We start from the raw sequence: 25,569 nt of genomic DNA on the forward strand, positions 1-25,569 counted from the left end.
TATTCTTTTATTGTCCTTATTTACATATGCTGACCATTTGTTCCAAAAATACAGTTTATGGCAAGTTTTTCTTTTTTCTGTGCCACAAGCAACCAGCCCAGGATCACTCATTGTATTTAGTTGGCATGTCTATTTAGTTTCCTGTAATTTATGACAGATCTTTAACCATTCTTTGTCTTTGACATTGACATTTTTGAAGAAAAAGGTATAGAATGTCCATAGATTTGGGTGTGCCTGAGGTCTTATTATTTGATGTTTTGAAGAATACAAGCAATTATAATCACCCGCATATTTATCACTTCCAGTCCTCTTCATTCCTGCTGCAAGATTCAAGTTTTCATTGCATACAATTTTCCTTCAGCCTGATAATCTTCCTTTAGCATTTTTTTATAGTGCAGGTTGCTGGCCACAAATTCTCTTTGTTTTCATTTATCTGAAAATGTCTTTATTTTGCTTCACTTGAAGAAGGAATCTTTCACTGGATATACAATTCTGAGTTGACAGTTATTTTTCTTCCAACACTTAAAAGTTGTTGTTACACTGTCTCTTCTTAGTCTCTGTCATTTCTAGTTAGAAGGCAGCAGTCTTCTGAATATAGTGTGTTTCTTTTTTTTTTTTGAGACAGAGTCTCGCTCTATCGCCTAGGCTGGAGTGCAGTGGTGTGATCTTGGCTTACTGCAACCTCTGTCTCCTGGGTTCAAGTGATTCTCCTGCTTCAGCCTTCCAAGTAGCTGGGTCTACAGGGACTCACCACCACACCCAGCTAATTTTTGTATTTTTAGTAGAGACGGGGTTTCACCATGTTGGCAAGGCTGGTCTCGAACTCCTGACCTCAGGTGACCTGCCCACTTTGGCCTCCCAAAGTGCTGTATTACAGGCGTGAGCCACTGCGCCCAGCCTCAAATTTTTTTTTTTTTTTTTTTTTAGTTTAATTAAATTGCTAAACTCTTCTGTCATTATTTTTAAAAACATTGCTCCTATCCTTTTCTCTCTTTCCTCCTCTTCTATCAGTTATTCATATATTTAAACCTTTTGATATTGTTCCATAAGACATTGAGTTTCTGTTCTCTTTTTTCTTTATTTTCTTCAGATTGGATCTTTTTTTTTTTTTTTCCGAGATGGAGTCTCGCTTTGTTGCCCAGACTGGAGTGCAGTGGTACAATCTCGGCTCACTGCAACCTCTGCCTCCCATGTTCAATAAATTCTCCTGCCTCAGCCTCCCGAGGAGCTGGGATTACAGGCACACACCACCATGCCCAGCTAATTTTTGTGTTTTAGTAGAGATACGGTTTCACCATGTTGGCCTGGCTGGTCTCAAACTCCTGACCTGAAGTGATCTGCCTGCCTCAGCCTCCCAAAATGCTGGGGTTACAGGTGTGAGCCACTGCACCTGGCCCAGATTGGATTATTTTTATTGACCTATTATCACAGTCACTTTTTATTCTGTCTTCTACTGAATTTTGGCTTACAGTCATGTGCCCTTAACGACAGGGATACCTTTGAAGAAGTGAGTCGTATGTGATTTTGTCGTAGTGTGAACATCATAGAGTGAACTTACACAAACCTAGATGGCAGAGACTACTACACACCTAGTATGTGGTATAGCCTGTTGCTCCTAGGCTACAAACCTGGGTGGCATGTAACTGTACTGGGTACTGTCTACAGTTGTAAGACAATGGCAAGGATTTGTGTAGCTAAACATAGAAAAGGTACAGTAAAAATATGGGATCACCATAGTATATATGCCATCCTGCATTGACTAAAACATTGTTATGCAGTGCATGACTGTATTTTTCAAGTCCAGCACTTCTACTTGTTTCTTTTTTTTTTCTTTTTTTTTTTTTGAGACAGGGTATTGCTCTGTCACCCAGGCTGGAGTGCAGTGGCATGATCTTGGCTCACTGCAACCTCTGCCTCCCCAGTTCAAGCAATTTTCCTGCCTCTACCTCCTGAGTAGCTGAGATTACAGGCATGTGCCACCATGCCCAGCTAATTTTTTGTATTTTTAGTAGAGGCAGGGTTTTATCATGTTGGCCAGGCTGGTCTCAAACTCCTGACCTCAAATGATCTGCCTGCCTCAGCCTCCCAAAGTGCTGGGATTACAGGCATGAGCCATTGTGCCTGGCCTGACTTGTTTCTTTTTTTATAGTTTCTTTCTTCTCTAAGATTTCTTATCTTCATTCATTGTGGGCATGTTTTCCTTTATATTTTGAGCATAGTTTTATATGATGGGTGTTGTAAAATCATTATCTGCAGATTCCAATGTCTGGGTCATCTTAGTATCAGTCTCTTTGAGTATAAGTCAAGTTTCACCATTTCTTTGTATGCCCAGTAATATTGGATTGTATTATGAACATTGCGAGGAGTATGTTTTAAACCCTGGATCCTGTTAGGGTCCTCTGAAGAGGATTGGTTTTGTTTGTTTTTAGTGTGGTGTTTGGCCTTCAATTACATTTTAATTTTTTTCATTTTATGTCTTTCCTTCTTAATACACAGTCCATCACCTGGCTCAGTGCATGTCACCAAAAATTCTCCAGGGGAAGAGGATTGGTTTTTAGTTTTCACTGGTACTTAACTTGGTGAACGTGGCAGTTGAAGTACATTCTTCAGCCTTAGGTGGGCTGCTGTGATCTGTCCCATGCATGCATAGTTCAGGAGTCCACCAAAGATTTGGACCCAATTTATATGCTGAATTTAAGAGTCTCCCTTTGTGGTTCTCTCATTTCTGAAATGTTCCCCCTTCCCAATTGTTGTCATGCTCAGAACTCTATTTCTTGGTTCTTCAAGCCAGTAAGACTGTGGGTTTCTATCTAAGTTGTAGCTGCCACACTGGGCCATAAGGCAAAAATAAATACATAAATACTTAAAAACCTGGAAATTCACCCAGTGTGTTCCTTTTGTCCAAGTAAAAATTCTTCTCAGCTTCTGACAGCTTTTGGTTACTCTCCAGTGCTATATGTGTAGTTGGGGGTCTGCGTCTCATACTGATGTGTTGAGGGTGGTCTTGTAAGAGTAACCCTTTATCACTGGAAGCTCTAAGTCTATCATTTTTTTTAAAATTTCACTTGTATGTATTTATATTTTAAAATCATTTTGTCGTGAAATGATTCTCTGTACTGTGAGGTAGTACACAGAGGAATCTCACCCCATGCTCCACTACTTAGAATTAAATACATATTCCGCTGTAAGAAAGTAATCTAATTACGTAATAATTCCTATCCCCTTTTCTCCCCCGAGTAGTGATAGCCTGTAATTTGTGTACTTCCTTTCTGTCCCCTTCTAAAGCTTTTATTACATCATACATGTATCCATAAACTAAGTGTAGAATTGTTTGGGGTGTGTTGCAAATACACATAAATCGTATCATATTAAATGTCAGTCTGCACTTTCTCCCACTCAGCATGGTTTTCCTGGTCTGGTCACGTTGATACATTTAGGTTTACTTCATTTTCACAGCTTATGTATTAGTCTAAAGTAAGCATCATTACCATGACTATTTATTTATTCATTTTCCTCTGATGAATATTTAGTTGTTTCCAGTGTTGCGTATCACACCTATAATCAAGATGAAAGAAGCAGAAAATGCTAAGATGTTTTTTCTCCATGTAGGTAAGCAAACTATGGGCTTTCCACTTCTCACTTATCAAGACCGATCGGATAACAAACTGTATCGTCTTCAGACTCCTCAGAGTCCCTTGGTGAGACCCTCCATGTATGATTATTATGACATGGATAACTATCCAATTGGGACCAATGCCATCGTTGCTGTGATTTCTTACACTGGCTATGATATGGAAGATGCCATGGTAAGTTTTACTGGGAAATGTTGTTCCAATCTTTTTATTTTTTAACTTGTTTGTTTACTGTGAAATCACTGAAGGAATATTTTTGTGTACCCAAGTACCTAGTATTTGGCACGTGATGTTCTATTAAATGATTAGTTCTTAGTCTAAGTTGAAAGTGGGCAAGCCTTGAGGAATATCCACTAAATATTCAGATACACGTATGTCTTGCATATTTGAGTGCATATTATGAGTAAATTTTGAAGTTTGGTTTTGGATCTATCTTGTTTTATATTTAACTATGATTAGATTTTAAGCTATTTCTGTGTGCCTGGATTTTTGTTTTTCTTGTTTTTTGTTTGTTTGTTTTTTGTTTTTTATTTTTGAGACGGAGTCTCGCTCTGTTGCCCAGGCTGGAGTGCAGTGGCATGATCTTGGCTCACTGCAACCTCCACCTTCTGGGTTCAAGCAATTCTCCTGCCTCAGCCTCTCGAATAGCTGGGACTACAGGCACCCATCACCATGCCTGGCTAATTTTCATATTTTTAGTAGAGATGGGGTTTCACCATGTTGGCCAGGCTGGTCTCGAACTCCTGACCTCAAGTGATCCACCTGCCTTGGCCTCCCAAAGTGCTGGAATTACAGGTGTGAGCCACCGTGCCCAGCCATGTCTGGGTTTTTGTAGTTAGTATCAGTGATTTGGAAAATGTGAGGAAAGTTAAAATGTGATGCCAGTTATCCTAAACCAAGTATCATAGTCCCACCTAGTTTTATTTTGAAAATCCTCAATTGGCCTCAGTGTTTTAACGATTCTTTTACTTCACAGATTGTGAATAAGGCCTCTTGGGAACGAGGCTTTGCCCATGGAAGTGTCTACAAGTCTGAGTTCATAGACCTCTCTGAAAAAATTAAACAAGGAGATACTAGCCTGGTGTTTGGAATCAAACCTGGTGACCCACATGTTTTGCAGAAGTTAGATGACGATGGATTGCCGTTTATAGGAGCAAAACTGCAGTATGGAGATCCTTATTACAGCTACCTAAACCTCAACACCGGGGAAAGTTTTGTGATGTACTATAAGTAAGTTTGGGTATCCAAGCTGTTTTTTTTTGTTTTTGTTTTTGTTTTGAGACAGGGTCTCAGTGTGTCAGCCAGGCTGGAGTGCAGTGGAGTGATCTCAGCTCACTACAATCACCACCTCCCGGGCTCAAGCAATCCTCTCGCCTCAGCCTTCGAGTAGCTGGGACTCCAGGCATGGACCACCATGCCCAGCTAATTTTTTGTATTTTTAGTAGAGACGGTTTCACCATGTTGCCCAGGCAGGTCTCGAACTCCTGGGCTCAAGTGATCCACCTGCTTCAGCCTCCCAAAGTGCTAGGATTACAGGCGTGAGCCACCGTCCCTGGCCTATTTGTGCTTTTTTTAAAAACTGTATTATCCAAACTTTGTCATCTTTCTCATATACAATGTTAGCAATGTTTCCTAGCCAAAATGTTGAGCTCATACCTCTTATTAGAAATGTCTTATTTTAGCTTATTTTACAATATAATTTATTTCAATAGGCTTTCATAATAATTTTTCAGTTGCTTTTGTTGCTAGTTTTCTTTCAGATGAACATAATTCTGTAGTGAATATCCAATAGCTCTATTCATACCATCTCTGTTTGTATTGGAGAATAAAGGTAAGAATGAGTTTTGCAGGCCAGGCACAGTAGTTCACACCTGCAATCCCAACACTTTGGGAGACCAAAACAGGAGGATTCCTTAAGCACAGGAGTTCATGATCAGTCTGGGCAATGTAGTGGGACCCTATCTCTACAAAAAAAATTTAAAGACTAGCCAGGCCTAGTGGCATATACCTGTAGTCCCAGCTACTCAGGAGGCTGAGGTGGGAGGATTGCTTGAACCCGGAAAGTCAAGGCTGCAGTGAGCTGTAATTGCACCACCGCACTCCAGCCTGGGCAACAGAGTGAGACCCCATCTCATTAAAAAAAAAAAAAAAGTTTTACAAATATCCTTTATGAAGCACTAATTATATCAATGAAACTTATCTCCATAAGTTAAAACAAATAGGTTGACCTTATACGGTTTACTTTTTCCTAGGAGTAAAGAAAATTGTGTTGTGGATAACATCAAAGTGTGCAGTAATGACACTGGGAGTGGAAAATTCAAGTGTGTTTGCATCACTATGAGAGTGCCTCGGAACCCAACTATCGGAGATAAATTTGCCAGTCGCCATGGGCAGAAGGGCATTTTAAGCAGATTGTGGCCGGCTGAGGACATGCCTTTTACTGAGAGTGGGATGGTCCCAGACATTCTGTTCAATCCCCATGGTTTTCCATCCCGCATGACCATTGGGATGTTAATTGAGAGTATGGCCGGGAAGTCTGCAGCTTTGCATGGTCTCTGCCATGATGCTACCCCCTTCATCTTCTCAGAGGAGAACTCGGCCTTAGAATACTTTGGTGAGATGTTAAAGGCTGCTGGCTACAATTTCTATGGCACCGAGAGGTTATATAGTGGCATCAGTGGGCTAGAACTGGAAGCAGACATCTTCATAGGAGTGGTTTATTATCAGCGCTTACGCCATATGGTCTCAGACAAATTTCAGGTAAGGACAACTGGAGCCCGAGACAGAGTCACCAACCAGCCTATTGGGGGAAGAAATGTCCAGGGTGGAATCCGTTTTGGGGAGATGGAACGGGATGCGCTTTTAGCTCATGGTACATCTTTTCTCCTTCATGACCGCCTCTTCAACTGCTCAGATCGGTCGGTAGCCCATGTGTGTGTGAAGTGTGGCAGTTTACTCTCTCCACTGTTGGAGAAGCCACCCCCTTCTTGGTCTGCCATGCGCAACAGAAAATACAACTGTACTCTGTGTAATCGCAGTGACACTATCGATACTGTTTCTGTGCCTTATGTTTTTCGGTATTTTGTAGCTGAACTGGCAGCTATGAACATCAAAGTGAAACTGGATGTTGTTTAACTTGATGTTGACCTTTTGGATTAAGAGGACTATCAGATTAAAGCAAAATGTAATTTTAATTCAATGAAGATATCATTACCATGTTACTCTTGAGATTTTTCAAGGGTGTTAGAACTCTCAACCAAGACCTGAAAACCAAGAATGCAAGGTTTCTGAATCTCTCTGGTAGATTAACTGTTGACAATGATTTTCTGTTATCTTTGTTCAAAAAGTTCATGTCTTCTCAAAATATGAAATATTGATAAATGGAAGAGCATACGGTGACAAGTCTCCTTTCCAACCCCAGGTTCCCTACACCCTGCTCTCAGCAGGCAGTGACTGTCACACACCTGTTAATCCATCTTGAGCAGGACAGTACTATACAAATAGAATGCAAGCTGTAATGTAATTTTATATTTTCTTACAGCCACATTGAAGTAAAAACAAACAGGTACAGTGTTTTTTACCAGCTTTATAGAAGTACAGTTGTTACATATTTAATGAATGCAATTTGATGGGTCTGACTATATGCACACACCTTTGATACCATCACCACAATCAGGGTAATAAACATATCTGTCATCTCCACAAGTTTCCTCCTGCCCCTTTGTTTTTTGCTTTTTGGTTGCTGTTGAGTTTTTGTTTTGTCTTCTGTGGTAAGAACACTTAACTCAAGACCTACCCTCTTAACAAATCTTTAAGTGCACGATATGGTATTGTTAATTACAGACACCATGTTGTACAACAGATCTTTAGACCTTACTTGTCTTGCATAACTGAAGCTTTATACCTGTTGAACAACTCTCCATTTCCCTGGCCCCTAGCAACCACCCTTCTACCCTGTTTCTACGAGTTTGACTATTACAGATATCTCATATAGTGGGATCATGCAATATTTGTCCTGTGACTGGCTTATTTCACTTAGCATAGTGAAATAAGATTCATCCATTTTGGAAGCCAGGCATGGTGCTGTGCATCTATAGTCCCTGCTATTTGAGAGGCTGAGGTGGGAGGATCATTTGAGTGCAGGAGTTCAAGGACAGCCTGGGTAATATAGGAAGACCCTGTCTTAAAGACCCTGACCTCAAGTGATCCACCCACCTCGGCCTCCGAAAGTGCTAGGATTACAGGTGTGAGCCACTGTGCCTGGCCTCCGGTGAGTATTTTATATTTAGTCTACACTTCCATACTTGGCTTTTTTCTGCTTTTATATTGATCTGCTTTCATAGCAGTGTGTAGAGTGCCACTTATGTTTTCTTTCTTGTGTACAGTATTTTATTGTATGGATTTACCATCCCCTGTGTATTTAAGTTGTTCCATTCTTTGGCCATTATAACTTTTTTCTGCAAATATTCTGGTGACTTATCTTTGGCCATTATAAACTGTTGATAATAGATCATCTTGTATATACTTCTGCAATTATAAGATGCTTTTTTGATGATGAAAGCTTTCCTAAGGTAAGTCTTTCCTGAGTTTGGTTCAGATGGTCTGCCACTAATTATAAGGCAGATAGGAACAGACAGAAAAATCTATCATTTCAAGATAGGCTTAGCAGGATGGGCGCAGTGGCTCACGCCACTAATCCCAACATTTTAGGAGGCCTAGGCAGGAGCAATCACTTGTGCCTGGGAGTTCTAGACCAGCCTGGGCTGAGACTTCATCTCTACAAAAAAAGCAACAACCACAAAAAAAATTAGCCAAGCATAGTGGCACACCCCTGTAGTCCCAGCTACTTGGGAGGCTGAGGTGGGAGGATTGCTTGAACCCAAGAGGTCGAGGCTGCAGTGAGCCAAGATTGTGCCACTGCACTCCAGCCTGGGTGACAGAGCAGGACCCTGTCTCTATTTTATAAATTAAAAAAGGCTGGGTGTGGTGGCTCACACCCATAATCCCAACACTTTGGCTCAGCAGATTGCTTGAACCCAGGAATTCAAGTCCAATCTGGGCAACATGGGGAAACCCCAGCTCTACAAAAAAAAATTAGCCTGGTGTGGTGGCACATGCCTGTAGTTCCAGCTACTCAGAAGGCTGAGGTGGGAGAATCTCCTGAGCCTGGAAGGTCCAGGCAGTGAGCCAAGATTGTGCCACCACACTCCAGCCTGGGCGACAGAATGAGACCCTGTCTCAAAAAAAAAAAAAGGGGGGGGCATAAGAAAAAAACAATTTAATAGAAAAGATAGGCTTTGCTTCAGGAAGCTGGTTGAGAAGAATAAGGAAAAAGTCGATTCTACTGACTGACGTTTCCCCCTGCTGTTAAGAATCCCAACCACACACTTTCACACACTATTCCAGGTTCTGGCTACTGAATGATCCCACAGCTGAGGTCTATTGTCATCTCTCCACTTCTATTTTTAGCAGCACTAAAAACATTTCCAAAAAAAAATGTTTTTTAGCTTTTAAACTGTAGATTCACCACTAAGAAATTGACATTGGAACAGTCCACAGAGCTTATTCAAATTTCACCCATTTTACATGCACTCATTTGTGTTGCATGTGATATATAGTTCTATTTCATTTTATCACCTGTGTAGATGGATGAAAACAGCAACATAAGCAAGATACAGAGCTGTTCCATCATCACAGACCTCTGCCATACTATCCTTTTATAGCCATCTCTACCTCTGTCCCCCATTTCTAACCCCTGGAAACCACTAATCTGTTCTTCATAGTTTTCTTATTTCAAGAATCTTACGTAAATGGGATCATGAAGTATAACCTTTGAGAATGGCCTTTTCACTCCATTCCCTTGAGATACATCCAGGTAGTTGCATGTATCAATAGTTAATTCCTTTTTATTGCTACACAGTACTCCGTAGTATGAATATACTATGTACATAGCATATATGTTCATAGTTTAACCATTCACCTTGAACATTTTGGTTGTTTCCAGTTTGGGGGCATTAACAATAAAGCTGATCTGAACAATCAGGTATAATAGTCCCCCTTTATCCTTGAAGATTATATCCCAAGACTCCCAGTGAGTGTCTGAAACCATGGATAGTATATACACTATCCATATGTGCTATATGTACTATATGTCCTCTATATATTTTTTGTATACATACATACCTTTGTTTAATTAAGCACTGTAAGAAACTGACAGCAATAAATAGAACAATTATACTGTAATTGAATGTGGCCTCAAAATGTACTGTTCTCACATATTTTCAGACTGTGGGTAACTGAAACTGCATAAAGCAAAACTGGCTGGGTGCGGTGGCGCACACCTGTAATCCCAGGACTTTGGCAGGCTGAGGTGTGCAGATCACTTGAGGTCAAGAGTTTGAGACCAGCCTGGCCATCATGGGGAAACCCCGTCTGTATTAAAAATACAAAAATTAGCTGGGTGTGATGGCACACGCCTGTAATCCCAGCTACTCAGGAGGCTGAGACAGGAGAATCACTTGAACTCAGGAGGCGGAGGTTGCAGTGAGCCAAGATCACGCCACTGCACAGCAACCTGGGCAACAGAGCAAGACTAGAGTCTCAAAAAAAAAAAAAAAAAAAAAAAGGAAAGCAAAATTGCAGATAAGGAGGACTACTATACAGGTTATTGTGTAAACATAAGTTTCATTTCCCTGGGACAAATGTTCAAGATTGGGATTGCTAGGTCATATGGTAGTTGCATATTTCATTTAATAAACTGCCAAACTTTTCAGAGTGGCTGTGCCATTTTACATTCCTACCAGCAATGTATAAGTGATTCATTTCTTGGCATTCTGACCAACCAGCATTTGGTGATGTCACTTTTTTTCTAAGGCTAGTCAAGTGAAGCAGTGGGAGTGGAAAAAGAACAAATAAATCTGTAAGTGGTTGTGATCAATTTGTTGCAAACACCATTGCACTTGGACCAGCCCACTATTTCTTATTTTAGCCATTCTGATAGATGTGTAGTGATATCTCATTGTGGCTTTAATTTGCATTTCTCTAATGGCTGAAAATGTTGAACATCTCTTCATGTGTTTATTTGCCATCTGTATATCTTCAGTGAAATGTCTGCTGTTCATTTTTTAATTGGATTGTTTGTCTTCTTACTGTTGAATTTCAAGACTTCATTATATATTCCAGATATAAAGCCTTTGCCATACAAGTGCTTTGCAAATATTTTCTCCCAGTTCATAGTTTGTCTTTTCATCCTCTTCACAGGTATTTTGCAGAGAAACAAATTTAAATTTTGATGAAGCCCAACTGACAGGTTTTTGGTGTTGTGTCTAAGAACTCTTCACCTAGCCAAAGATTTTCTCATATTTTCTAAAGGTTTTATAGTTTTATGCTTTATATTTAAATCTATGATCCATTTTCCACTTAAGAGTTCATTTTTGTACAAACTGTAAGGTTTAGATCAAGATTTTTGGTTTTTTTGGTTTTTTTGGCCAATAGATATCCAATTGCTCCAGGACTGTTACTTGAAAACGATCCTTTCTCTATTGAATTACTTTTGCACTTCTGTCAAAAATCAGATGGCCATAGGCCGGGTGCAGTGGCTCATGCCTGTAATCCCTGCACTTCGAGAGGCCGAAGTGGGATGATTGCTTGAGCCCAGGAGTTTGATACCAGCCTGGGCAACACAGCCAGACCCCATCTCTACTAAAAAAATTAGCTAGGGATGGTGGTGTGCACCTGTAGTCCCAGCTCCCCAGGAGGCTGAGGTGGGAGTATCGTCTAAGCCTGGGAGTCGAGGCTGCAGTGAGCCGTGATCACGCCACTGCACTCCAGCTGGAGTGACAGGGTTTAAATCAGATGGCCATACTTGTGCGGGGCTAATTTATTTTGTATTATTTCATTTTTATCTCCTTTGTTGGCTTATTAACCCTACCTCCATTTTCATTTTGTTGTTTCTCTTAAAATTTCTAGTGTACATCTTTAGACTTGTCATACTTTTATGTAATATTCTACCACTTCACAGGTAGTAGAACAACTTAGCAACAGCACACACTTTCCTGTCTCTTGGCCTTTGTGCTATTTTGTCATAAGAGTTATATTTACTATATCTGGAGATCTTGATTTCATATACCAGATTTCCATTTTCCTTCGAACTGAGGGCTTGCTTCAGTGTTTCTGAGCTTACTTAGGTGAGACCAGAGCAGCCATTAGGGCTAATTTTGCCTCACTAGAGAGGCAGTATCTTTGAGTAGTTTAGCCAGTGCCCAGTGATGGTCTCCACTATGGCTCCAGGGATTGCTCTGCCTGCACCTTCCTGGTGGTTCCCTTGGTTTCCAGGAGTGTGTTCACAGGCATGCTGTGCGCTACACGTGCAGGAAACCTTTTGCAGGCCTGTGCCGCGCTACTCTCTGGTACCCTGCCTTACAAACTAGCTGCCTTGGCCTCTCCAAATTCTCAACTTTGTCCCAACTCAGGGACACCCCTGGGCTATGTAGCCTAGAAACTAACTCTCCAGACATAAGCCGGGCCACTAGGGTCACTTCATTTGTCTCCTTTCTCTTGGGGACCACTGTGCTACAATGCTTGTTTCCAATGTCTGAACTCTGTTGTCTCCTATTTTGCCCAGATTTTTTAGTTGTTGATGTTTGAAGGATAAATCTACTACCTATGACATCACCACACCCGGGTAACTTTTGTACTTTTTGTAGAGACAGAATTTTGCCATGTTGCCCAGGCTGATCTCAAACTCCTGGGCTCAAGCAGTCTGGCCACCTCAGTTTCCCAAAGTGCTGAGATTTATAGGCATGAGCCACTGTACTTGGCCTATGTTTCTAATGCAGAAGCCACCACCGTATGCCACACCTGTGACTCTTTCCCATATTTGTTGTAGTAAAAGGGACTGCAGGCCAGGCGCTGTGGCTCATACCTGTAATCTCAGCACTTTGGGAGGCCGACATGGGCGGATCACGAGGTCAGGAATTCGAGACCAGCCTGGCCAATATGATGGAACCCCGTCTCTACTAAAAATACAAAAATTAGCCTGGCGTGGTGGTGCGCACCTGTAGTCCCAGCTATTTGGGAGGCTGAGGCAGAAGAATCGCTTGAACCCGGGAGGTGGAGGTTGCAGTAAGCCGAGATTATGCCACTGCATTCCAGCCTGGGTGACAAAGCGAGATGCTGTCTCAAAAAATAAATAAATAAAATAAAAATAAATAAAAGAGGCTGCAGTACATGACACACTGGCAGCACCAACTCCTGCCTGGTGGATGACATCTATCTTTAGACATCCCCACTCCAGGGTTGCCGGGGGTCCATCACCATTGTTGACACTTCTTCAGGTTATGATGTTATCATCAGTCCCAGTGCTATCAGTCAACTCTACAATCCTAGGTAGTCCTTGAATCTACATTTGACCCTTAAACAATGCAGTAGAAAATCGACATATAACTTTTGACTCCCCCAAAACTTAACTATTAATAGCCTACTGTCGATCTGAAGTCTTACTGATGACATAAACAGTAGATTAACACATATTTTGTACATTATATGCATTATATACTGTATTCTTGCAATAGTAGAGAGAAGAAACTGTTATTAAGGAAATCGTGAGGAAGATAAAATATACTATTCATTAAGTGGAAGTGGATCATCATAAAGGCCTTCATCCTTGTCCTCTTCACATTGAGTAGGCTGAGGAGAGGAAGGGGGGTTGGTCTTGCTGTCTCAGAGTGACAGAGGCAGAAGAAAATCTGAGTATAAGTGGACCAGTACAGTTTAAATCCATGTTGTTCAAGGGTCAACTGTAAACTGTTTGATTTAATGGGCAACCCACGCACCCAAGTGGTTATAAGTGGTACTACAAAATGTATTATAAAAATACCGTAGAATTTTTTTTTTTTTTTTTTTGAGACAGAGTCATGCTCTGTCACCCAGGCTGGAGTGCAGTGGTGTGGTCTCGGCTCACTACAACCTCCGCAGCAATTCTCGTGCCTCAACCTCCTGAGTAGCTCCAGGACTACAGGTGCCTGCCACCATCCCTGGCTAATTTTTTGTATTTTTTGTAGAGACAGGGTTTCCCCATGTTAGCCAGGCTGGTCTCGAACTCCTGACCTCAAGCGATCCGCCCACCTCGACCTCCCAAAGTGCTGGGATTACAGGCATGAGCCACTGCACCCAGCTGAACACAATCTTTACCTTCCATGTACTGATTTATGTCTTTGTCTGTAACTCCTGTCCACCTAAAATGTACAAAACCAAACTGTAATTCTACTGTCTCAGGCACACTTTCTCAGGACCTCTTGAGCCTGTGTTCCCCAGGCCATGGTCACTCATATTGGCTCAAAATAAATCTCTTTAAAACATTTCAGTTTGGTTTTTCTGTTAACAGGTGGTTAATTTTTCCTAGTTCTTTAATGAGATCCCTAGAAACCGGGTTTAAGACAATTGATTTTTTTTTTTGCTTTCTCGGTCAGATAAGAAAATTTCAGAAACTCCCTCCCTGTGCACCTGTGGGCATTCCCACCCCCACACACCAACAAGACAAGGTTAGACAGATCTTCTGAGGCAGCTTCTAAGGCCTTTCAGCATGTCAAAATGCATCTTTGGGGTATCCGTTTCTGAGTACCAACAAGGGAACGGAATGGGTTAAGATTTCATTCTCCCAGTAGAGGAAAATCTAGGGATTCGTTCTACATTTGAAGCCAAAAACAGTTATCTGACTCCTTCCAGAGCCTTTAAATGTTGATCCCTTCCCCTCTTCTCCCATCAAACATACACTTGGAAGTTTAAGAAGAATGGAGGGATCTCAAGGTGTAAAGTTTTCTTTCTGTGCGATGACCAGTGCTGGTCCTCGGATGTCAACCGCCAACCAGGGTAGCTCATGGTTACAACCTCCCGTAGAGCTCTCACTTATCCAGAACTACTGAGACTCCAAGCTCAGTATCAAACTGTTCACTTGCACTATGTCCTGTATGATGTCACTGTCATCATTTTACAGACACACTGCGACTCCAAGTGGTCGTTACTAGTTCACAATCAAGTAGCTCTCGTTCATCTTCTCGTTCATCTTCAACTCTATGATTAACTGCAAAATGTTCTGCTCATTTTGACTAGAGTCTTGAAAGATCTGCAGACTAAACGGCATGACTGATGCTCAGTTCTCTGACCAGGGGATATCCAGTCTCTTATGTGGGGAAACTCACGCCCAGGTCTAACCTCACACTTTTAAGACAGATGAGAAGGAAGGGGGAAATGTTGCTACATTAGGAGGAATTAATTACAAAGAGAGGAAGTAACTAGCTTGATAGTCTCATGGAGTCAGGATTAAACGCCATGTCTGTCCTGGCGTACGCTAAGGGATGGGGAAACGTCTGGGTCCCAGGCTGGGTAAATGGCAGGCCCAAGCCGAATTAGTTAGGCTCTTGGTTTGACTCCCTCTTCCCTCCTGTTCCAAGCGCTCGCATGAACCAGGGTGCCAGGGGAATTATCAGCGTCTGCGCAAGGCCGATGGTGGCAGCGCGGCGTTAGGAATCAGGCCCCCTATCCCTGAGCCCAACAGCCTACCGCCACAGCACCCAACGAAAATGGGAACAACATGTTGAGACGCTGCAGCAACAGCAGGCGCTTCCCACCAGCTACAGTCGGAGATTTGGAGCGCTTTTGTCTGAGGCTCAATCCCGTCAGGTGCCGCGCAACTCAGCGGCGCATTCTCTTTGGACCCGAGGCACCACCATACTTTCCATTGCTTACTTCCGTTAAACCCCGAGCGCTGCCATGGCAAGCCGGAAATAGGGATAAAGCAATTTAGCCAGAAGAGGGCGGAAGTGGCTACTCAGGGCGCCGCCATGACGAGCCGCGCCGGAAGAAGAGGCAGGGCGCCACCGTGACAGATTAGTCCTAAAGGGAACGGGGTTGTTAGTTCAATTGGCTACCGGAAAAAACCAGGCTGGGCTGGGCGCCGCCATGACAACCGATACCGGAAAAGGCGGGTCGGTCCCCCCGGAAAGCCCTACGCCGGCAAAGGTCTCGAGATGTGAGTAGTGAGAGCGCCTACCCCATACGTGTTGCCGCCCCCCTTCTTTTACCCAGTGATCTAGACCTAGTCTAGGACCTCCGGAACTAGGACCAGCCTCCCTCCTTGGAGATCTGACCCTCAGGATTCAGCGCCTTCCCTCACGAGCTCCAACCCTCCGCATGCCCAAGCCCCGCCCTCTAAGCGTTTAGGCCTCGCCCCCTCTCCCGCTGCTTAGGACTTCGGTCCAGTCACTCTTCACCCAAGCTCTGCCCGCAGTACCCCAGGTCCGGCCTTCACACTGAAATCCTAAGACTACAGACTTATTTAGGGACCTCTATGACTCCTACACCCATCCTCAGAGCTCCAGGTTCCTCCCCCTTGATCACCAAACTTTACCTTTTGAACCTTCCAGATCTGTCTAGGACCCCAGTCGTCATCTATAGGGTCCATAGACTTGTTCCTAGACCACTCTGACCTTGCCCGGGATTCCCAGAGCACCAACCTCATCCAGGGCTTCCAGACCTCAAGCCCCTGGGACCTTGAGTCCCGCACCAGGGCCTTAGGTTTCATCTTGAAGACTCTTTGGCTAAGACACTCTTCCCCAGGACCTGAGACCCCCACCTCTTGGAGCTCCAAACCTCACTTTTAGAACCCCCAAACCCATTAAGGGCTCTCAAGCTCTCCCTGGAATTCTAGATCTTTCTTCTAAGGCCCCAAGTCTTCTGTGCATGATCCCCAGGCCTACTGGGGGATGCCTGGATTTCAAGGCCTGTCTTCTAGGACCCTGAAGGCCTACCTTACATTAATCAGACTTTGTTTTAGAACCTCCACTCTCTCCCCAGAAGCTCCCCTCCTGCTTTACAAGCCCCAGGGCTGGGCCTCACCTCTACACTTCTTTGGCACCATCTCAGGATCCTTCAGATTCCCACATCTGCCCTGAACTCCTAGTCCTACTTCAGACCCAGACCAGAACTCCCTTTCTTTGCCGAGCACCATAGCTTATGCCTGTAATCCTAGCACTTTGGGAGGTCTAAGCAGGGGGATCGCTTGAGCCCAGGGGTTCAATACCAGCCTGGGCAACACAGCAAGACCCTGTCTCTACAAAACATAAAAAATTAGCTGGGCATGGTGGCTCATGCCTGTGGTCCCAGCTACTTAGGAGGTTGAGGCAGGAAGATCACTTGAATCCAGGAGTTGGTGGCTACAGTGAGCTATGATCGTGCCACTGCATTCCAGCCTGGGCCACAGTGAGACCCTGTCTCTAAAAAATAAAAAAAAAAGAATTCCCTTGCTTGCCTACTGCCTGGAATGATCCTCAGCCCATCCTGTCCCACAGGCAGGCGGCCCTAGAGGTCACCGCTCGCTACTGTGGCCGGGAGCTGGAGCAGTATGGCCAGTGTGTGGCGGCCAAGCCGGAATCCTGGCAGCGGGACTGTCACTACCTTAAGATGAGCATTGCCCAGTGCACATCCTCCCAGTGAGTGTGGGCAAGTATGAGACCGTGTGGGGGGTGGGCAGTAGGGTGGGAATCTGCCAGGGGCTGAACTGCCCTACCCCCACAGCCCAATCATCCGCCAGATCCGCCAGGCCTGTGCTCAGCCTTTTGAGGCCTTCGAGGAGTGTCTTCGACAGAACGAGGCAGCTGTGGGCAACTGTGCAGAGCATATGCGCCGCTTCCTGCAGTGCGCTGAGAAAGTGCAGCCGCCACGCTCACCTGCAACTGTGGAGGTAAGAGGGGCTCACCTCAGTTCATCTCTTTTCTCCATAACATCCCCTTCATCCTTCTGGTTGTTCAGGGTAAAGACTTTGGAGTCATCCTCAGCCCTACCCCACCACCACACGGGCCTTTGCCATGCATCCAGAATCCAGAACATCATCACTTCTTGCCCCATATAGCCCCTGCTTTAATCCACCACCACCCTCACCCTCCACCTCCAGGATACCTGCCCCAGCCTTCTCCCTGGTCTCCCTTCCTCCCTCTTTTCTTGCCTCCATAAAGTGGCCTGGGTGAGCATGTAAGGACTGAAATCTGGTCTCATCACACCTATGCTTAAAGCTCTCCTGTGGCTTTGTGTCACATTGAGAACAAAAGTCCAGGTCCTTGCTGGGTTCTCTGTGTTCTTCCCTAGGCTGACTTCATCTGCCTCCTGCCTCACCCTCTCTCTTCTTTCTCACTACTCCTCATCTGCAACTGCAGAGGGGCTGGGCTGGGGTGGCCAAAAAAAGGTCACTCTTTTAAATGTATCTAATATGTAAACCAGGTATACAGTATATCTGTGATATGTAAGTTTCATGGTTGGGCAATTAGAACAAAAGTCTAAAATGACTCCTTGAGGAGAGGCAGTAACGGAAAAAGGTTGAAAAATGCTCTTTTAGATGTTTACTACCCTCCTCACTGGACTGTGAGCTCCAAAGGTGAAAGTCACATCTTTCCCCAGCCCCTGTGAGTACCCTCTCCTGGGGCCCTCTCTCTGCCCCTGCAGCCGTCTTCTCTCTTGGGCCACCTAGCCATCCTTCTCCTGGGCCCCATGCTCCATCTTGACTTTCCAGTCATTCTTGGTGATCATCCTAGACTGATCTCAGAGGAAATCTGACCATGTTCTCCTTCTACTTACAAACCTTTCCATGGTTCTCAATTCCACCAGCCCAAGTCTTAATGCCAGCACAGCCCACAGGGCCCTGTGGGATGCAGTCCCTGCGACCCGTGGTCCCACCTCTCCTCTCTTTCCCCCTTAAGCTCTATGTTCCAGCCCCAGTGAACATGCAGTTACTCAAGTGCACGTCTCCGCTGCTTTTGTCCAGCTGTTTCCCTCTGCTGGGACTGCCCTTCCTAATCCATCTCCTGGCTAATTCCTATTCCAGCTTAGACGGCACATCTCTCAGAAAACCTCCCTGATGTCCCACCCACTTCCCGCCCCTGTCTTCAAGTTCCCAAGGTCCCTGAGCCCCTCCATCAAGGCTCACATCCTATGCCTGTGTCAAGGGAGCTCTTGGCTGAAGATTGGGGTGATGCCCTTCTTACCAGGCCCTATAGGCATTAATTGTTTCTGTAAGGCAAGGAAGGATAAGTGAATAGTTCAGACCCCTAGGGCAGAAACTACGACCCCTGAGAGCCGGAAGGAACTTAATTCTCCTCAGGAAACGTTACCTAACGATCACATACTGTTCTCAGGCAGCTGCTGGGGACATTTCTGTCTTTCAAGTTTTTTGGGCATCTGAACAGTAAAGACCCCATCCTCCTATCTTAGAGCCATTTGCTGCTTCCCTCCCTGGACCAGCAACCAGCCTCTCTCTGGTCTCCTTGTGGCCACCCCTGCCCTGACAGTCTTCTCTTCCCTGGCAGCCAAAGAAGCTTTTAAAAATGGGAATTAGGGCCGGGTGCGGTGGCACATGCCTGTAATCCCAGCACTTGGGGAGGCCGAGGTGGGTGGATCACCTGAGGTCAGGAGTTTGAGACCAGCCTGGCCAACATGGTGAAACCCCATCTCTACTAAAAATACAAATATTAGCCAGGTGTGGTGGCAGGTACCTGTAATCCCAGCTACTTGGGAGGCTGAGGCAGGAGAATTGCTTGAACCCAGGAGGCAGAGGTTGCAGTGAGCCAAGATTGCACCATTGCACTCTAGCCTGGGCGATAGAGCGAGACTCTGTCTTCCAAAAAAAAAAAAAAAAAAGGGAATTAGGTCACATCTCTCCCCTTTAAAACCTTCTTGTGGCGGCTTTCCAGTGCACTCAGAGTAACTACAATCAGCTCCTCATCATCATCCCCTCCTTCCTGGGGATGGCATCCCAGTTACAATTTTTCCTTCCTAGCTAGGGGCAGTGAGATTTGGGTGTCCCACGTTGTCTGGTCTACACAATAGCAAACACAAACATTCTCATCTCCTACAGCATGGCATACAGACTTTACAGAATGTCCTGTGTTTTTGTGGCTGACAATCAAAGTGGTACATGTCCCTCCCATTCCGCACACACCTCTGCTCTTTACCCTGATTAAATTTTCTTCATCGAATTTCTTGAATGTTGACATATTTATTGTCTGTCTCTCCCTGCTTGAGTCAGAGAGTTTTGCCTGCTGGGTACACGGCAGGTGCTCAGTAAATACAGCAGAATGGCGCGTTGCCTGCCTCCCGTGACACTTCACCACAGCTGACTTTTTCACATGGCTCAGGGCCAAGGTCATTGCCCGACACCCTTCTCCCTCCAGACTGTGGGCTCTGCAGGGTCTCCCTCTGTGGTGTCTACATAGGCTCCCCAAGCTGGGCACAGAGGAGGTGCTACTAGATGTTGATGTACTTTCTCCACAGGCACAGCCACTTCCTGCCTCCTGAGGACTCCTCTGACGGCAGGAAAACTGGACATGAATGACTGCCCCCCCGCCCCTCCCCTGCAGAATGGCCAGATGGAGTCCTGAGCCCTGGACATGGGCCTGGCTTTCCTGGATATCAGGACTTCCAATAAATAAAGACTCTGTATACTGGGCTTTGATTCCTACCATCCGTACCTGAGAGGGTCCTAGGAGAGCTGGCTGGGCAGAGTCATCTGTTCCCCAGCTTCACCAGGTGTGCCAAGGAAGTGCCTGGGAAGAGCAGGACTCTGCAGCTGTGCCCCAGGGTTGAGACTACCCTGCCTCCCTTGTGAACTCTGCCACACAGCCATTTCCTGACTTCTGCTGCATGTGCCTGGGGGAAAGACCCTCACTCCCTTCCACTCTAGCATTCCCCAAATTGTTATTTTTTTTAATATATATATTTTTTATTTTATTTTTATTTTTATTTTTTTTTTGAGACAGAGTCTCGCTGTCGCCCAGGTTGGAGTGCAGTGGCACGATCTCGGCTCACTGTAGGCTTCGCCCCCCCGGGGTTCATGCCATTCTCCTGCCTCAGCCTCCCTAGTAGCTGGGACTACAGGCGCCCGCCACCTCGCCCGGCTAATTTTTTTTTTTTTTAGTAGAGACAGGGTTTCGCCGTGTTAGCCAGGATGGTCTCGATCTCCTGACCTCGTGATCCGCCCGCCTCGGCCTCCCAAATTGCTGGGATTACAGGCGTGAGCCACCGCGCCCAGCCTATATATATATTTTAAAGACAACGTCTTGCTCTGTTGCCCAGGCTGGAGTACAGTGGTGCGATGATAGCTTACTGCAGCCTCGAACTCCTGGGCTCCAGTGATCCTCTGCCTCAGCCTCCACAGTAGCTAGCACTACCGTAAGCACTTGACACAGTGCCTGGCTGCATTCTCCAAATCTGTTTTCAGTTTTCTGGAGGCTTGGGGGGTGATAAATAATATGCCTCTTTCCCTGCTGAATTCAGAATCAACTGGGCAACAGTTAGAGGCATTAGGCAATGGAGATGAAAATACTGGCTTTATTATTGAAAACAACCGCATGGAAGGATGTATGGCTTAGAAGGCTATGTACTGGATTTCTTTTCTTTCTTTCTTCTTTTTTTTTTTTTTTCGAGACGGAGTTTCACCCTTGTTGCCCAGGCTGGAGTGCAATGGCGTGATCTCGGCTCGCTGCAACCTCTGCCTCCCGAATTCAAGCAATTCTCCTGCCTCAGCCTCCTGAGTAGCTGGGATTACAGATATCCGCCACCATGCCTGGCTAATTTTTGTATTTCTAGTAGAGATGGGGTTTCACCATGTTGGTCAGGCTGGTCTCAAACTCCTGACCTCAGGTTATCTGCCCGCCTCAGCCTCCCGAAGTGCTGGGATTACAGGCACCCACCGCCATGCCCGGCTAATTTTTGTATTTCTAGTAGAGACGGGGTTTCATCATGTTGGTCAGGCTGGTCTGTAACTCCTGACCTCAGGTGATCTGCCCATCTCAGCCTCCCAAAGTGCTGGGATTATAGGCGTGAGCCACTGCTTCTGGCCTATGCACTGGATTTCTGTTCTTAGTTTCCAGTTTTCTAGAAGCCAACTCAGAATTTGAGTGCAGATGGTAATTTGAATTTGATTCCAGAAACACTGATAGAGGAATGGAGAAGGGAGACAATAGAGAGGAAGGCAGCCAATAAAAGGTGCATTATCAAGCGAGTTACCACTCTGGGCAACTGGGACTCAGTCCCACTGGGGACCTGTGGGGGACTTTATAGAACATAACCCAGTTACCCTATCAAGGAGCAAGGGAATTGTGTTTATCTACCAACTTCCCATCTGTCATTAAGGGGTATTTTCATGGGCATTGACTGGTACTTCTGGCCTGCCCTTTATAGGCCAAGTTCACTTCTGCCATCAGAAGAGGGCCGTAAGCAGAGTATAATGGGATCAAGTGAGCAGCCTTAAACCTGCGGAAGAGATGCTGAGTGGATCTGGGCAGGTACCAACAGTGGCTGCTGTGGCTTCTTCATGCTTCTCAGGAATACAGGCTCCTGCTGTTTGATACAGGCTCCCCAGTAGGACCTGGTCCTAAAGAATAGAAAGCAGACAGGCATGTATGCAATAGAGGAGGAGACCCCAGAGTGCTGAGCTGAGCATGCCCATGGCCTGCACCCACATTCACCATTCAGACGAGGCCCTCCTCCCTGGAGGTGATCCCAAACCTCTGGAAATTGGAGTAACTGGCCATTTGATACCCAAGGGTTATGCTCAGCTTGGAAGAATGAGCCTGGCCTATGGGAGTCTCTCCTAGGGATTAATCTCCAAGACAAAGGAAGTTGTTCATTGGTTTAGGAGCCGGGTAGAAATCCTGCAAGCTCAGGGTTGCAAGATTTTATACGATTTGTCTGAGCTAGGAGGAAACCCAGGTAGTGGAGAGAGAATTGTGATCAGTTCCTGTAACTTGCCACAATCCCTGGTGGACTGAAGAAAGGGGGGCGAATGCGGGAATAAAAGACAAGAGACAAAAGAGTATATTTGGAAAAAGGGGTCAGGGGGCACCTTGCCTCTAGTGAACAAGGGCCCTGAGCTTTACACAGCTTTCTGTATTTATTAGGCAAAAGAGATAGCGAGAAGGTGGGTAGAAGAAGAGGTCAGCTTGTCCAGAGTAGGCTTGCAAGACTGCATTCTCTAGATGTCCCAGTAGATAACCTCAAGTAGCTCGGCGCCAGGAAGCGACTGCCCTCATCAAACCTTCTGGGGCAGGCACAGAAGTGAGTTTGTCCACATTCCGTATTAATGGTAAACAGTTTGCTGTTTGATCATATAGCCTCAGTGGAATGCTGAGTTGGTCACATCCCACAGGCCTTTGGCTCCCTGCAAGTTCCTGTCCCTGAAAGGGTCTGGATCCTGGTGGCTTTTTGTTTCCATCTCTAGTTTCCATGGGCTGTGGTGGATGTTTTCAGCCCACTCCACTTGCTTGAGTAAGCTTGAGTGGGGTTCTATGCCATGCAACTAAAAGAAGTGTGATTAAAACAGACAAAATGGAGATCCAGACTACACTTTAGAACATCTCTATGTGTCCTGTCTTAAAATAGGCTAGACTAGCTTCTTTATATGATGGTCTCAGGGGTCCAAGAGAGTGAAAATGGAAACTTCAGACATCACTTTTACCACATTCTATTGGTCGAAGCAGTCATGAGCCCAGCTGAGATTAAAGAGATGGGGAGACTTTACTTCTTGATAGCATTTGGCTGCAAAAAAATTGTGCCTATATTTAAATTACTGCAACAACTTCATAGTGTCTCTTCTTGTGTCAGTTTTGATATTTGAAGGTGGGGGTCTTTGGGAGGTAATTAAGATTAGACAAGGTCATCAGGGTGGGGCCACCATGATGGGACTGGTGGTTTTATAAGAAAAGGGAAAAAGACCTGAACTGGTCTGCTCTTGCCCTTTCACCATGTGACGCTCTCTGCCATGTTATGATGTGGTACGAAGGCCCTCACCAGATGCCGGCACCGTGCTCTTGGACTTCCCACTCTCCAGAACTATAAGGAATAATTTTCTTTTTAGTAAATTACCCTGTCTATTGTATTCTGTTATAGCAACAGAAAATAGACTAAAACAAACATCTACATTTTCAAATTGCCATCAACTTGTTAATAATATCCTCATAGTATATGTTTAAGGTTTGTAGAATCTGTAGTGATAACCCCCTTTTCATTTCTGACATTGGTTATTGGTATGCTCTTCCTTTTTTTTTTAATCGATTTTGAGAGAGGGTTATCAATTTTGTTAATCTTCACAGAAATTACTTTTGGCTTTGTTGACACTTTATTTTGTACATTTGTTTTTAACTAGTTCTCTTCTCACTCTGTTGCCCAGGCTAGAGTGCTGTAGCGTGATCTTGGCTCACTGCAACCTCCGTCTTCCAGGTTCAAGCGATTCTCCTGTCTCAGCCTCCTGAGTAGCTGGGATTACAGGTGCCCGCCACCACACTTGGCTAATTTTTGTATTTTTAGTAGAGACAGGGTTTCACCATGTTGGCCAGGCTGGTCTCAAACTCCTGACCTCGTGATCCACCCACCTTGGCCTCCCAAGGTGCTGGAATTACAGGCGTGAGCCACCACGTCTAGCTAGTTCTCTTATTTTCTTCTTTCTTTAGATTTAATTGTCTGTTTCTACCTTTTTGAAATGAATGTTTAGCTCACTGGTTTTCAGCCTTTTTTCTTTTTTTGTTTTTGTTTTTTTGTTTTTTTTTGAGACAGAGTTGTGCTCTGTTGCCCAGGCTGGAGTGCAGTGGCGCGATCTTGGCTCACTGTAACCTCTGCCTCCCGGGTTCATGCTGTTCTCCTGCCTCAGCCTCCCGAGTAGCTGGGATTACAGGCGCCCGCCACCACGCCCGGCTAATTTTTTGTATTTTTAGTAGAGACGGGGTTTCACCATGTTAGCCAGGATGGTCTCGATCTCCTGACCTCATGATCCACCCGCCTCAGCCTCTCAAAATGCTGGGATTACAGGCGTGAGCCACCGTGTCCGGCTTTCTTTTCTAATACACTTAAATTTGCCACAAAGCGTGACTTAGTTTTTTTTTTTTCAAGATATATAATTTTACTTGTCCCATAACTGTGAAGAAATAACAAATCATACTTCAAAATAGAAGATAAAATAACTATAATAACAACAAAAACCCATGAATGCATTGTTGTTAACTGAGCCAATAGTCACGTTTCCTTCTTGCCATCTCTGCCTATAGTAGTCCTGCTCCTTGGATGTCTTTGTCTTTCAATCCTCCTTTTGTTCCTTATTTTCCCTTCTCTACTCTCTTTTGATTTCTCCATTGACCTCAGATTGTTTAGAAGTTTAGAGTCGTATTTCTTAATTTCTAAACATAAGGAGGGTTTTTTTTTTAGGTATCTTGCTTAATTGCAATTGGGTTGGGAACATTTTATATGGTTTTAATCTTTTGAAATGTGTCGAGCCTTTATGGCTTGGCATATGCTTAGCTTTTGTTAATGTGCCATATGTGCTTGAATCATAATCCTTGGTTCATGATGCACCGTCTTAGCTCAGGTTCCCCCAGAAACAGACCCTGGGACAGAGAATTAGAGGTTGATCCCAGTAAGCATTACTAGGGCAGTGGGAAGTGAGACAGGGACAGTCGTCTTGAGTACAATTTTCCATACTGTTTTAACAAGTGTCAGAATAATTTTTTAATGGCCCTCCACATTTCTACTCTTCTTTCATCTTTACATGGACTCTGCAGGTTTCCTCCTAGCTCTCTGGCTATGCCACCACCTTCTCCCACCCAGCCGTGACATAATGATTTTCTTCAAGGCTTACACCAGGCCTCTTCTTATTCTCTCCTCTGTGCAGTGATCTCCTTCCTAGAGAATATCAGATAAGTCATTGGTTCACAGATGGTTATCTCCAGCCCTGGCTTCTGCCTTGGGCTTCCACCTGCTGCCATGGACCTTCATATAGATGTCTCAAAGGGAGCACTAAGTCCCAATGTGTCCGGAATTGCAGCAGGCATTATTTTCCCCAGCTTGTCATTATCACCACCATTTCTTTGCACTCTGCCCCTGCAGAAGGTTTGGTATTGTTATT

General features: G+C 44.8%; 2 protein-coding genes across 5 annotated transcripts in view; both read left to right on the forward strand.

The window, feature by feature from the left end:
• POLR1B (RNA polymerase I subunit B) overlaps positions 1 to 9,875 on the forward strand; it is a 37,176-nt gene extending 27,301 nt beyond the window's left edge. For both annotated transcript variants that reach the window (XM_004031616.5, XM_063695706.1), the window contains exons 13-15: positions 3,610 to 3,806; positions 4,609 to 4,862; positions 5,885 to 9,875. In XM_004031616.5, the coding sequence (XP_004031664.2) occupies positions 3,610 to 3,806; positions 4,609 to 4,862; positions 5,885 to 6,767 (1,334 nt within the window). In that variant the 3' untranslated portion in view covers positions 6,768 to 9,875. The remainder of the gene's footprint in view (positions 1 to 3,609; positions 3,807 to 4,608; positions 4,863 to 5,884) is intronic.
• Positions 9,876 to 14,011: 4,136 nt separating this feature from the next.
• CHCHD5 (coiled-coil-helix-coiled-coil-helix domain containing 5) lies at positions 14,012 to 20,124 on the forward strand. Of its 3 annotated transcripts, none has more exons than XM_004031620.4 (4): positions 14,012 to 15,660; positions 16,979 to 17,119; positions 17,205 to 17,370; positions 19,950 to 20,124. In XM_004031620.4, coding segments are annotated over exons 1-4 (333 nt in total). In that variant the 5' UTR covers positions 14,012 to 15,658; the 3' UTR covers positions 19,974 to 20,124. The 3 variants fall into 3 exon arrangements, with proteins under 3 accessions (XP_004031668.2, XP_018877664.2, XP_018877665.2); XM_019022120.3 differs by lacking the exon at positions 14,012 to 15,660 and adding an exon at positions 15,742 to 15,926; XM_019022119.3 differs by lacking the exon at positions 19,950 to 20,124 and having other exon boundaries at positions 17,205 to 17,553.
• The last annotated feature ends 5,445 nt before the right edge of the window (positions 20,125 to 25,569 follow it).

Source organism: Gorilla gorilla, chromosome 12 (assembly GCF_029281585.2).
Source record: "Gorilla gorilla gorilla isolate KB3781 chromosome 12, NHGRI_mGorGor1-v2.1_pri, whole genome shotgun sequence".
NCBI classification, from domain to species: Eukaryota; Metazoa; Chordata; class Mammalia; order Primates; family Hominidae; genus Gorilla; species Gorilla gorilla.